Genomic DNA, 14,575 nt, shown 5'->3' with positions numbered 1-14,575 from the left:
AACCCTGCATCAGAATCTGGAATCAGATAGTCTAAGCTGATACTCCAGTGCAATACTGGGGGTGTGCTGCATTGTCTGAGTGCCATCCTTCTGATAAGATATCAAATCAAGGTCCTGTTTGACTGTTCAGATGGATGTTAAATATCCCATGCAACTTTTTAAAAAGAAGTGAGTTTCTCCCGGTATCTTGGTCAACAAGTCTCCCAAATAAAATTGGTCATTCACTTCATGGCTATTTGTGGGACACTGCTGTGTGCAAACTGGCTGCTGCGTTTCGCCCACAAAATACAGTTTACAGCATATCCTGTGGAGCCCTTTGAGCACTATATCAAATACATGGACAATTACTATTTATGCCTTTCAACAACACCAGGAAATATCAACTGCCTTCTGAGCACGTAAATGAGAAATTCAGTCCTGTGTTTGGTGCTTAACTTGATGGTTGTTACTATAAAGGAGCAAGACTTGGCTTCACTGATTTCTGAATATATTTTACCACTACACTGTCACGTAGAAAGGCATTTCACATAGGAACATGTCTCAAACCGTTTCACAGAGGCAAGACAGAATGGGAGCCCAACCAGGTGGGAGATGGGGATAAGCAGTAGGAGGCAGGATTTATACTCCTTTATAGTAACAACCATCAAGTTAAGCACCAAACACAGGACTGAATTTCTCATTTACGTGCTCAGAAGGCAGTTGATATTTCCTTGTGTTGTTGAAAGGCATAAATAGTAATTGGCCAAAGGTGCAGTCAAAGAAATAGATTTTAAACAAGTTTTGAAAGCACAGAGCAAAGACGCCAGGTGAATGAATTAAGGTAACACATTCCAGATAGTGGTGACGTAATGACTGAAAGCTCATTCACCGTCAGTAGTGCAAAGGTGGATGTGAAGCAGGACTGAGTTAGATTGGAGTGAATAGGACCACAACACATTAGAGGTATTGTGAGGTAAGCACATGGAAGCTTTTGAAAGCTTGAACTAGAATCTTAAAGTCAGTCTGTTTTAGTTGCAGAATTACTATCCTCACATAGATAAATGACATGTTCCACCTTAATGCAGATTCTTTCATACGCTCACTATTTGTGAATCTGAAGTGCAACCCAAAGAAATATAAACTTTGAATGAGAGGACTCTTCTACCCTACAGAGAAAGAGCCAGCAAATTGATTCACGCTTTAGCTTTGGTTTTTGGGCAAAATATGCAACACAAAATATTTTGAGTTAAAAAAACTACTTCAAGCTTTGGGTTATTTTTGTAGATGAAAATTTACTCCGCTTTAAATTCACTAAATACTACATATGTATCCTCTTTTTTTCTAGTTCAAAAGAGGACAATTTGTGGGCTGAATTATCAAGGGGATTGGACCCAGCAATGCAAACATCGCTCACTATCGTTTGCGTGTTTGACCTTCCATAGAACTCCTGAGAAAACACAGGAATTACAGTTTATAATTATCCATCAGAAAAGCTGACAGAAATTGAAGCCAGTTCTTGGCATAAATAATTATTTAAAATAAAATCAGGAATCTGACTGGAGATACACACAAACAAATTTAGTGCATTCTTGGCAGAAGGCTCCCGTTCACTCGTGAGAACGATTCAAACGCAATAGATGTAGGGATGGGAAAACAGAACTGAAGAACCAAATGTGCATGTTTATAGGTAGTGGAGGGAAACTCGTGTTTTTCTAGGCAAAACAAATACAACAGCTCAGTAGCACAGAGTGTTATTGCATAATAGTTGCATACCGTGGAGTTCGGTCCATGATTTCCCACATGACAACTAGGTAGAAGTAATAAGGGAGAAAGTGCACAGCAAGACAGTCTTCATGGGAACTTGTATATATCAAGTGCTTGAAGTGAACCACCGAGTGGTGATTTCAACTGCAAATGCAATTCGCAGTGATGTTTAAATAGTCAAAACCACCAAAGCAAAATCGTATAGAAATATTCAGATCACTGCAGTTTCAAAATTCACTCAATATTTCTATCTTGAACAAAGTGGTAAAAATACTAAATGTTCTAGCCACAGCAACATTTACATGCTGTACCTACTCGAGTATTGTGTGCTATGTTGTACAACTCTTCCACTCTACCTTGAAATGCAAGCAAATTTAGGCTTTAGCTTTGGTCTTTTTCGCAAAGTATGCAAAACAAAACAAATAATTTCAGCTAGATATGACAGATTCAATCATAGGGTGTTCTGCACATATTTTCTGTTGCAAGAAAATTAACTTTGCTATGAGTTAAAATGGTTAACTAGGGGCAACCAATGTATTTGCAGATTTATAATCTCTCTAGAACAAGGTTTAGATGCAAGGTACACAACACCCATATTATTTTCAACCAATATTTGTGCCCTGGAAGGTACGTTGATAACAATAAGGCTTACCATATGCAAGTACAAGACAGTTTTTGAACTCAATATGATCCGTTCGCAATACAAAACTTATGACTAAGTGTGCTGTGCTGCATCTGGGCTTTTTTCCTCCAGCACTGAGTATTCTAAAATCAATATCCTAGCATGCAAGAAATCACTGCATAATTTTTCTTTGTTACATACAAAAGCAAAATTGCTTTAAGCGTATGCTGTCACTTTATGTTAAAAGGAAAAGTCACTAATAAAGTGCTGCCCTTCGGTCATCTTTGACAATGGGCAACACTCTGCCAGAACTTATTAAATGTAATCCATATCAGTGGCCCCAAATTTCTTTTAAAATTACCATCTTTTGTTTCTGTATAGCAGGATGTCACTTTTATGGCACTACTGAGATATCGGACCTGTCATTGCAGTTAATATTCAACTTAGTCTCAACACTAGGGTTTCTTAGCCCCGGGGCTTTTTTTGCTACACTAACAGGATTTATTTTACAGTTATTAAGATCAGCTGTTGTATAGCTCTTCAGATAGAAAACAACCAAGACACATAGAGGTCTTGTTTGCACAGCACTAAGTTTCCAGCACTGAGGCAGAATTTCCAATTTAATGTTTAAATGGCATAATTAGTTTACTGCATCATGTAATCTGTGCGTTCCATATTATTTCACTGTATTTTCCTTTAGACAAACAGCAAGTTGTCTTCCTATGCCTCAAGGTAGAATTTATTAGGCTAGACTTTTAAGGAAATATGCACAGGGCTAAAGCAGAGATAATAAACCTGCAAATAAATTGCTGGAGTAGTTACCCACTGGGCAGCCTCAGTCAATGCTTATTGGGTCGAGGTGCAATATTTGATTTTCCCATGGCAAGTCATAAGGGAATTTGTCCTATTCCAATAACATTTCAAAACTATTTTGTGAATACAATTTTGTGACAAAAAATTGGCAATTGATTTTTATTAGTATCCACAACAACTGTTACCTGCCGCAATATTGTTAGCCAGTTCTCTCCATGATCTCCTTCTATAACCATAGACGTGACAAAATTAATGCCTCAAGAGCCTGGGTTCTGTTCTCAGTGTTGCTCCTTGGTTTCATAAGCTGACCCCATGTTGCACTTCAATGAAGTGGGAAAATGGCTCATCCTTCATATTGAAGTATTTCAATAAATAGTCTGTCCATGAATTAATCAAACTTTCCTGCATATCATTAAGAAACTTGAAAGCTTTCATCACCCCTGGGACTTGTGTCCATAACCACAGCACAATATTATACCACGGCAACACTTTCACAAATTTCGTTCCAAGCTGTGCTGTGAACCTGTGGTCAGAGTAAGCAAAACTCCTAAATTATCTATTTTTTTCCCCCTCCTGGGTTGGGGCAGAGGGATGCGGGGGAGGTAAGTGGGACTCCTTGGAGCTGAGATGGCTCTAAGGTGGTGTGCTGGTAATGGAATGTTGGAATCCTGTCAACCCACTGTGGCAATCCAGTTGCCAAGCCAGGACACTGCTGATGATAGATCAGACAGCCTGACTCATCTATAGGATTTGGGAGGAACAGACCTCTCTAGAGGCAAGGAGTTTTCCTGCTCAACTCCTGTTAAAGCCTGCAAAATTCCTAATGGGTAGGGTGCTCGTAGCTGAATGAATAGCATGGAGCTTTCCAGACAGTGCTCTCAATGGCTGGTTGTGTGGTTTTAGCTGATTAAACTATAGCAGTACCCCAACACAAACGCTGGGGTCCCCAAGCCTTGACTCCTATCACCCTGCAATTATTGTTCTCCGGAATTAGGTAAGCAGAATGCTTCCCTCCAGGGAGAGAGAGGGTCTATTCCATTCCAAACACAGGAAACTTTCCTTGTTTAGGTGGCATACACATGTGGAACTCAGTCTGATCTGGATGTTGATCTGGATCCATGATGGATCTGCATGTTTCAGCCACCTGGCTAACCACAATAAATTAGGCCAGAATTTTTATATTAAAAAGTATTATACTCTATATATCAAATGCCTTACATTTTGTATTAGTATTCTAACATTTTTTTTCTACCAGCAATTGGAGAACTGCATTGAAGAGAAACCCATTAGATAAAATAATCTGCTGAAACTTTCCTCGTCAGGTACCTCAGGAGGAGGTTAATTGAACTCAACATAAAATGTATTTTCACCAAAGTTAAGGGTACCATACCTCGAACAATAAGCTCTGCAAAATTTGATACTCCAGAGCCTCTTTCAGACTGGGTCACGCAGCGGTACAAGTCTTGATCATTCTTGGCGACTTCCTTCAGTTTGAATGTCGCTGCAAACCGCCTGTGGTTTATATTCTTTGTCAGAGCAACTGGTATGTCTTCACCATTTCGCCTCTGATAAAAAAGAAGCACTAATAAACAAGTTGTATTATGTATTATTTCTGTTAAAATTTCACCCAATTCAAAACAGTTATTGAAGCGAAACGAACCACGATCACTTTTGAGAAATGGATACAAAACACTTCTGAATTGAATTCAATTGTTTTTCATTTTGGTTCTGTTCATACTCTGGTCTGTCAATCATTGCCTCACCACCCTCTGCATTGGAGATTAAAGATAATATCTTTGTCTCGTATTTCCTTTGAAAGCAGAGCACAGGTCACATTTTACATTTTATCACTGATCTTGTTTGACAGGATGAAATGACAACACATAAACGTCGAAAATTGCTGTAATTTTGGGGGGCTTTTAGGCACAAAAAAAGTTAACCATTTCCTGTACTGAAGTGAAAGGTATTGGTATTTTAATGGAGAATTCAGGATAAGATTTGTTTGTCTAAATTATCCAAGACATTTCATCTCTCACCCAAACCTTTCAGAAAGTAAGAACTTGCTGTGAGTAAGTGCTGCAACATGATCCTTAGGGCCAGCGGCATTTAGATACCTGATTCAGGTAGTTATTTTTCAACTGTGAGCTTGGACCATAGACAGTGGCATTGGCAAAGCAGTCGACAATGTAACCACTGGCAAAAACATTCTCAACAAACTTTGTTTTCTTCAGGAAGTGACCTGCATGTGACTCAGAGTCACAAAACTTCAGCTCCGCTAAGATCTCGGTCTAAGCTGTGGTCTCGCAACTCTGCATAACATGTAAGAGATTCCTTCGGTCTGTCACTGGCATTGCTCCTGCCTGTAATATACTGCTATGATGTGCTTTCAGTTGCTCTCATCTGGTTATTCAAGCACAGAGGTAATTCCTACTATTTCTTGTAAATTTCTCACAGCACATGCCAGTCAATAAAAGACAATAAAAACTATAAAAGTAAAACAGGCAGTCATAATCCTGTCCTTGTACACACAAAATATACTGTCCAGTAGAGGTCATTTGTTAACAATCAAGTGGAGACAGAATGGAATGGTTGATGTTTACCCTTCTCCCCAATAACCAAGAGAATGAATTGTATTGCTTCCATTTCCACCTCAGCGCACATCAGCTAACTCAACACAACAGCAAATCTGGGAGCATCCAGATCTGTATGGTTTAATACCACGGCCACAGGACACACATTTACTCACTTTAAGGATGAGTCCAAGACTCCCACAGATTTTAAAAATTAGCAGCTTACGAAAGTGAATATGTTTAATTCTTTTTCACTGGTTGATTATGTGCTATGAAGAGCGTAAGAACTGCTAGATGAAAAAGGACCAAGGTCCATCTAGTCGCCTTCCTGGCCGTCGCATGCACATATGTCCCAAACACCTATGTACTATATCCAGGAGGAACATAAGAAAGAGGAGTTTGGAGAATTATAGATTTTCCACCATTACAGTGATCGCCACCCCCCCACCCCGCCCCCTTCTGGTAAATGTGTTTCACAACTCACATAATAATAAAAATAAACCTTGCATTTGATATAGCGCTTTTCACGTCGGGAGGACGTCCCAAAGCGCTTCACAGAACACACTGTAAAGTGAATTGACTGTATATTTGTGGCCGAACGCGGCAGCCAATTGCGCTCAGCAATGTCCCACAAACAGTCGTAGATTGAAAATGACCAATTTACTATTGTTTTTGCTTTTGGAGGGATTATTATTAGGCGTGTGGAGTAAGGAAACTTGCTCAAGGTTTCGTCCTGCCTGGAATTGAACTCAGGTCTCTCACTTGCAAAGCGAGTGCTCTAACCACTGAGCTACAGGAGATGGCTGATTCAGCAGGATACCAATTTGCACCTCTGCAATATAAATGAAGTTTAGGCAAGTCGATTCCTCCACTTCCCAAACATGATCCCTTAAAGGTTCTTGAGACAATCCAGTGTCTATTTAATATTTTAAAAACTAATACCCATTTACAGAGGTAAATAAAGTGTTTAATCCTGACCCAACTGTCCAGCGCCTTGGGACGTCCTCCCGACGTGAAAGGCACTCTATAAATGCAATCTTGTTGTTGTTGTTGTGGTTAGAGTGTTCTAACCACTGAGCTACAGGACTCCACATTCACACACCTGAGATGTTGACTAAAAGTGCATTAATTAAATATTACTGCAAAACACTCATTAGAGTGGTTCATCAGCAATTCATTCCCTTCAGCAATATACACAGGATATTCAAGTGACCAGTACATTCAGAATTTGACCAGTTCATATTAGTTATAATTTAGTTACTAAATTGACATTGATGTTAGCAAGTACAGTAAGTACAATTTTATTAATCTAAAGTTAGTGATCAAGTCTCAGTTATTAAATTCTTTGACAATCTGGGCTACTGTGAACCATTTGATAACATATTCCTGCAATGTGGTCTCAGGAAGCATTAAAACACCAAAAAGAAGATTGATGATATATTTATAATGATAGGTTTCTAATGATAGATTTTTAACGATATACGCAATTACAATCATCTTTTCACGAGTGTGTAAGATTATAACACTGGCCCAGCATTCGCCTTGACCCAGCACTTCAAATGTAACTGTCAAGAACATAAATCACAAGACTACACACTTTTAGATAAACTTGTAATAACAACATGCATTTATTTTGCACCCTTCATGTGGGGTAGAGTCCCGGAGTGCTTCATGACTTGCTCTTAAATACGATGCTAAGAAAAAAAATGTTTTATCTTAGACCTTAATAGCTAACTCTAAGTGCTTATTTTAATTTCTTCAAAGGCATGAGTGCTTCAAAAAAATGATGTGCCATTTTTCTTTCCTTTCTCGAAATCACCAAAATTAGTCTTACAATTTGATTTTACGGAGAAACTGAATTGAAGTGCACAGCAGGCTTCCCCACAGGCTTGAATTGTACTCATTATACAGAAGATGACGCACATATTTGATCTTGCCTGTATTCAACAAGTGAGCTATACTGTTGTGCTTCACTGCAAGCTTATCAAATGTTTTAATAAACAGCATTCAGTTGAAAAAATTCCAAGTTTCTTATTTGCAGTTTTCTTTTAAATCTTATGTTATTTTATGTTCACTTTCTTGAGGATTATGATTTCTATTAGGAGAAGAAACGTTTGTGAGATACCCAGAATAATTATGAAAATGAGGATTTACATAAACTAATGAAATAAGTTAGGGTCTCACTGGATACAATAACTTACCCAGCAAATCTACCCGACAGATGTTATGTCATGTCTAATTGTTGGTTGAATAGCACATCCAATGGGACCCATCTGAATGCTCTGTTTATACCACTAGTCACGGGTAAACTGCTGCATTTTTTATTTAAAAATAGGGTTATGTTTGTGTTATGGGAACCAATAGGTATGGAGGGTGGATGAATCTGTGTGGTGATTTTGTTGATAATGAGTCTTGATGGTGACACTTCTGCACACAGGAAAATGGTATTGCGCGATATGTTGAGCTGGCAGTGACTCAGCCCATTAACATGTCTGTCGGGTCAGTTTAGTTTAGGCATATGACCATTATACAAATGGCAAACCATCCAGTGCTTCCAGACGCTGTTTTTGTTAAGCATGTATGTGGTAACGTATTTATCATAGATGTTATATTATTATTCTAGATTTCAGATATAAACAGATGTATTTCATCTATGCTGTAACCTGGTGGAAAAGTTATTTTACAATGTGTTTTTGAAGCAGAAAAACAAAGTAGTTTGAATCGAGTCCCATAGACACAGTGACTGAATGCTTGGCTGCTGAAAGCGTGGCCAATGACAGTGAAGAAAATGAAGTTGAGAGTGAACAACTGGATAGAGGTGGAAGGTAAGGATTTAGAATGTTTGGTTGAAGAACATTTGATAGGTAAGGGGGTGCAAGACCATGGAAAGCTTTTATGAACAGGACGAGGCTCTGCTGAGATACTTGCAGCCAACAACAATGGGGTAACAACAACAAATTACATTTGTGTTGCGCCTTTTACGTTGAGAGGACGTCCCAGGGTGAATTTAGTTATGAAATGTACATGGGGTATAAGATAAAAATTACCAGTAGGAAACTGTTTATATTGTTCACAATTTCTCATTCCCATGATGCTATTAAATCGAAATAAAAACATCCACATTGCATGACATATTGAGGGATACTTATACGCTGCAGAATTATTTACTTTACAGTTGCAGAATAATGTATTTTACTGGCAATGCATCACTGCTCATTTGTATGTCTGCTTGAGGGAAAGGCTTCAAAAATGCACTAATATCTGCCATATTATAGATCTTTTGGGAGGCATCAAAGGAAAGACGGGTGCTGTGGCAATAATGCAATATTGAACTAATAGGGATGGTATATTTGCAAGGAAGTCTGTGGGAAGGAGGGGGCAGAAAATGCATGAGGGACTTTTATCTCTCGGTTTCTTAACCAAGTGAAGCACTGTTTGCACCACACTCTATTTTCAAAACATGTTTCAATTTTGGGACTGATGCAGAACATTCATCACAGCGTTTCTCAAACTCCAGATAAAACATCATTCCACATTTTAAATACTTGGCTTAAGTCCTGCGCCGTTTGACTGCACCTTTCATATCAACTGGGAAGTCCTCAACTGGAAAGTGTATTCCATTGCCTTTGCCAGTAGTGCATGTGGCTGGAACAGTAACCACTCCCAGTTACAATTTACAGCAATGATTGATTTGCCCCCTACATCTGTGGAAGTCAACAGTCACACAAGTCTCATTATAAAATCTGAAACAGCGCAAAATAAGAGCAATACTTTGAGCACGGCATGTGGAGTCTGTTAAATTCCATACCAGATTGTGTGCCTTATTGATAACTGCATATAAATAAAGCATTAAAATGGTAACCAAAGCTATAAATTAAGCTATGTAAAGTTAGGTTAAATAAAATTTTGATGTGAAAAGTTCCCAATTTACTCATTGCAAACTCTCCATGGAATAATAAAAATTAGTATGGAATGGAAATCAGTGTCAGTTTTTTTTGACAGAATGCGTTACTACAGTTCAATGGGAGTACTCTTTTTGTTTGTTTATTTGTTTGTTTTGAACTGTTTGTTCTCTCACCTGCAGCCACAGATTGTTATTCACTGCTTCTCTGCCTGTAGCAATACACTGGAATGTAGCATTTTGTCCAGCGTTTACTTCCACATCTCCAAGTCGCAAGAAGTGAGGAGATTTGTCTGTTGAACAATAACAATAACATTTTGACATATTTACGACAATGGTCCATTCAACTTGGAATTACGAGCACTGTGCGCACTGGTGCTTACTGCTTTTCTTTTATTTATACAACATGCAAGTCTAACTTGGGGCACTGACCTAGGGCAGAATTCTGACATTCATGTGCCCAGTCAACATTGTGTTTTTATGTCGATTTGGCACAGGAATTGGCACACAAAATGCAGCATAAATCAGATTTACATCACACCAATTCACAGTGAAGTTCTGAAGCCACCTCAAGAAGGTGGCATTGCCAGGGTAGTGATAAGCACAACTGTTAATGCAAACAAATGCTGGAAACCCATTTGACCTTTACTCAAAAGGTGAGATACTCAAGAAGTTAAACAGAGCTTTTACTATTAAAATTATTTTTTTTAATCAAATTATTGAAGTAGGCTGCTCGTCTGACTGTTTAACATGGAAATCTGGAGCTTTGTGCAGCTTCATGGATCCCTTTAGCTTCCAGTTCTTTATATCACATATGAAAGATGGATTGTTAAAATGAAAACGTCAAGTTCGACAGTATGACTCTTCAAAAATTAAATTAATTTTAAAATAGGAAAAATTGTTTTGAGCTAAAACCATCAGCATTGAAAAAAACCTTATCTTCCAAAATAAAGAGTGCAAATATTGTATAGATGTTCTGGAATTCAATAATCCATGTGTGAAACTAGGAACATTGATTTTACCCAACCTCACTGAATGAGCTATAGAAAGTTTCTGGTTGAACTAGAAATCATATCTTAACATAAGAGCAGTACAGGCACAATGAGAGAATTCTCAGCATGTATTTGTGAATCCACTGGATAATTTGTAGTGGTTGATTATCACTTTTGGTCCAAGTTAGAAGTAACTGTTTGGTGTTTATTGATGGATCACAAAGTGACCAAAAACACATCACAAAAAATTAAATATTCATTTTATGAACCAAATTGATCACTTAGTTTAAAATGTCAATGTATCAATTTAGAAATTGTATATGAATTTATCAATCCAAAATTTGTACACAATCAACCCTTAGGAAAAACATTTGTAATTATATGATTTATACTGTAGTTGTATACATACCTGAACTAGAACTGTGGATTAAATGAATACTTACCACATGGGTAGCTCAACACCTGGATGTCATCAATGGCAATGTATCCACTTTGCTCACGGGAGACATCTGCTTCAAATATTACCTGCCGACATGAAGACAATCCAGTTGACACCTCTATTAATTTCCTGTTCCATTAGAACCATAGAAATTTACAGCACAGAAGAAAGGTTATTTGGCCCATTGTCTCTGTGCTGGCTCTTTGACAAAGTAATCCATTCAATCCCATTTATCTGTCTTTTCCCCATACCCACCCCTGAAAATTATTTCTTATTGATCTTGAGAATCATTCTAACTCAATGTATTCCTTTATTCTTTCAATTCATCACAAAGCACTGAGATACAATGGTCGAGGAGCACAAAGCTGTATGAGTTGTCATTGTTGTAGATTACTCGAGGGATTGGTTCAAGTATGATGTATATTCACTGAATGAAGAAACAGTACAGAACTGTTATGCATCTTAGCAATAAGTGGGCACAACTCATGCTCACTATCTATCAGTAATGCTACAAAAAAGATCATGAAAAGATGTGCTTTAACAAAGCATTTCCTTAATATAGAACCCCAAGTTTCAGCTTAAATATTCAGTTTCACCACACTTTCATTTTGTGTCTTCTGTGTACCAGACTCGGCAACAAGATTTAAAAGTAACCGGAAGAGATTGGAAGAAAGATAAGTGGGGTCTCCTTGGGCTGAGCTGCCTCCAAGATAATATGCAACAAGATGTCGGAATCAGACTGCAGGCTCAGTAGTCTGGCTCCAAAACCAGGTGGGTCTGCAGTACTGAAGGACACTGGTGATGACAGACCGGCCAGTCTGGCTTATTGTTAGCTGGTATACCTGCAGTAGCCCAACACACTCTGGAGTCTTCAAGCCTTGGCTCCTGTAAACCTGCACCGAATATTCTCTGGAATTTGGTAAACAGGGTGCATTCTTCCAGGGAGAGAGTGCACATTCCTTCCCAGACCAAATAAATCTTCACACATATGTGGCAGTTGGGAATCTCAGTCTGGTGATGGGTTTCCACGTGTGGCAAGATACGCAGCAATAACAAAAATGGATAAACATTTAATAAAAATAAGTGTGTCTGGATACAAGTTATATGCAAATTTAAACTAAAAATGTCATCTCTCTCGTAACCACTTTCCTCCTCTCTGTTTCACACCCTCGCTGGCCGCAAAGGGTAGGCAAGGGACAAGTTACCAAGCTTCCATCAATGATTTTGGGAGCTAACCGAGTAACTCATGATGTTTAGCTCTTCGATATTCCTTCTCTCTTCAGATAATAACACCTGGCTTCTCTACCACTGCATGGAATCATTTAGCATGTTTAAAAGAAAAACATCTTGGTCAATAAAAAATAATACATTTGCTCATTCATTTCATGGATATTTGTGTGAAATTGCTGTGTGCAAATTGAGTGATGCGTTCATCCACAAAATATACAGTAAATCCTGGAAGCGCTTTGAGGCATGCGCCAAATGTGAAAGGCGCTGTACCAAATGTAACGATTATTAATATCATTAGAAATATGGTATTATGGCAATAAGGAATAATAGAGAAGATTTTTTTTAAATAGAGGTTTATTAGAATATGGCTTGTATTACCACAAATGGCTGTTGAAGCCAAATGCCTCACAATATTTCAAAGGGAATTGGATAAACACTTGAAGAAAAATATCAAAGGGTATGGAGAACGAGCAGGGGAATAGGATCAGAGTAGAGCAGCTCCAGTGTGAGAGCTAGCAGCAACAGATATGATAAGCCATATGGGTTTCTTCTATGCAAACTCCCTGCATGTTCAATTGCATGCCAATATTTTCAGCTTAATGATGCATTATGCAGAAAAAAATAAGCAAGGCTTCTTGGCTGAAATTTTACCTCAAATTCCAAGCAAAGCATCTGGAGACTCAAAGAGTATTATGCTGACGTAGGTTAGCTCTTGGGACTATTTATTTGCATTTATTCCAGATATTCCCACACAGTACTTTGTATGTTCCAATTTTTCTTTTAATAGATGGGCTAAATTTAGCAGCATTCTTTGGGGATATTTCACTTATTATGTAGAGCCCACAACATAAAACTTTCTCATAGTAAGACATCTAGTCTAAATGATACAAATTATACTGCCAATATGAAGTTTTTACTGATCAATTTATTTCTTCATTATCCTGGACTAGCACCACCACCATAATTGGACCAATGAGTGAAAAACAATACAATACAAATTTGGTGCCAAGCACTGGGGTGTTCTCCTGTACATCAGGAGGACACCCCAAGGCACTTAACAATTCTGGCCTGGCACCCAAGCTGGGGATGGGAGCCACAGAGATGGAGAGGGAAAAGATGACTGAAAATGTAATTATAGAAGTAGTTCTTAAGATAGATCTTGAACAAGATAAGGGAGGGAGCAAGTTGGGGGGACTCTGGGACAGAGTTCCAAAGAGTAGGAGCAGATAAGCTGAAAATCTGTCCATCAATAGTGGGGCTGTTTGGGCAGAGGACATGAAGCAGACTAGTGCCTACTGAGCACAGGGAAAAACCAAGTCAGTAGGGTTTGAGGAGGCCAAAGAGGTAGGGTATGATCATGGAGGGATTTAAAGGTGAGGATGAGGCTTTTGCACTTGATCCAATAGGGAATTAGGAGCCAATGGAGCTAGGCAAGGATGGGATTTTCCAGCTCGCAGAAAAAGACATAGGCTACAGAGTTCTGCAACTCGTGTAGGGAAGAGTTGGTTTGTCTGGTGAGCAAAGCGCCTGGATGGGCTAAATGTATAATTAGGGGTGGAGGTGGATAATATTTTGGAGGTGGGAGGGTCGGGTTGACCAGGTCTGAGCATGCCTGTGAAGCTTAAAGAACATTTGGAATGAAACAAAACACAGAGGTTTTGCAACAGCTCTGGAAAGTGAAGTTTACGCTCACGCAGGTTGATCCTGTTGGGGCCCGAGGTGAGAAGGCACTGATGGGAGCCAAGCAGGAGAGCCTCTGTCTTATTGACATTCAATTGGAGAAAGTTCAGGACTTGGCTGTCAGCAGTGATCCTGGAACCCAGGATGGAGGCAGAGTTGGAATTGAGTGTCATCCATGTAAATGTGAACCAAGGAAGCCCATAATCTCCTCACATTTGGAATGGATTACTACATTAAAATACAGTATAAATACATGTTGAATATCTGCATCAGGCTTCAATGTTGGAGTGTGGAGTACATTCATACTGGATAGCCTGAGATACAGTTTAACTTGGTGTACAATTTACCCATGGAGCAGGACTGTGACCTGGCACACAGAGAGTGGTTATTAAATATATTTTCAGGTACAGTGTAGGGTTACAGACCGGGAGGTGGGGTGGAAGAGCAGGAAGAACACTGATATCACACAGGAAGTGAAAGCGGCAACCAGAAGTGGGACATGTTCCTCATGGACCTGTTATAATGCGGAGTCTAATTTTTGGGATTCCAAATGCAGTTATCAAAGGGTATGAATGCACATTAAGA

General features: G+C 38.8%; 1 protein-coding gene across 9 annotated transcripts in view; it reads right to left on the bottom strand.

Moving 5' to 3' along the window:
- The window catches only part of ptprk (protein tyrosine phosphatase receptor type K), a 367,918-nt gene that overhangs the window by 218,519 nt on the left and 134,824 nt on the right, over window positions 1-14,575 (bottom strand). For all 9 annotated transcript variants that reach the window (XM_042333764.1, XM_042333766.1, XM_042333765.1 and 6 more), the window contains exons 4-6: window positions 11,085-11,166; window positions 9,827-9,942; window positions 4,569-4,743 (exon numbers count right to left, since the gene is read on the bottom strand). In XM_042333764.1, the coding sequence (XP_042189698.1) occupies window positions 4,569-4,743; window positions 9,827-9,942; window positions 11,085-11,166 (373 nt within the window). The remainder of the gene's footprint in view (window positions 1-4,568; window positions 4,744-9,826; window positions 9,943-11,084; window positions 11,167-14,575) is intronic.

Source organism: Callorhinchus milii, unplaced genomic scaffold (genome assembly GCF_018977255.1).
Source record: "Callorhinchus milii isolate IMCB2004 unplaced genomic scaffold, IMCB_Cmil_1.0 Scaffold3, whole genome shotgun sequence".
Taxonomy (NCBI): Eukaryota; Metazoa; Chordata; class Chondrichthyes; order Chimaeriformes; family Callorhinchidae; genus Callorhinchus; species Callorhinchus milii.
Note: the sequence above shows the minus strand (reverse complement) of the source record. Positions and strands in the feature narration are given on the sequence as shown.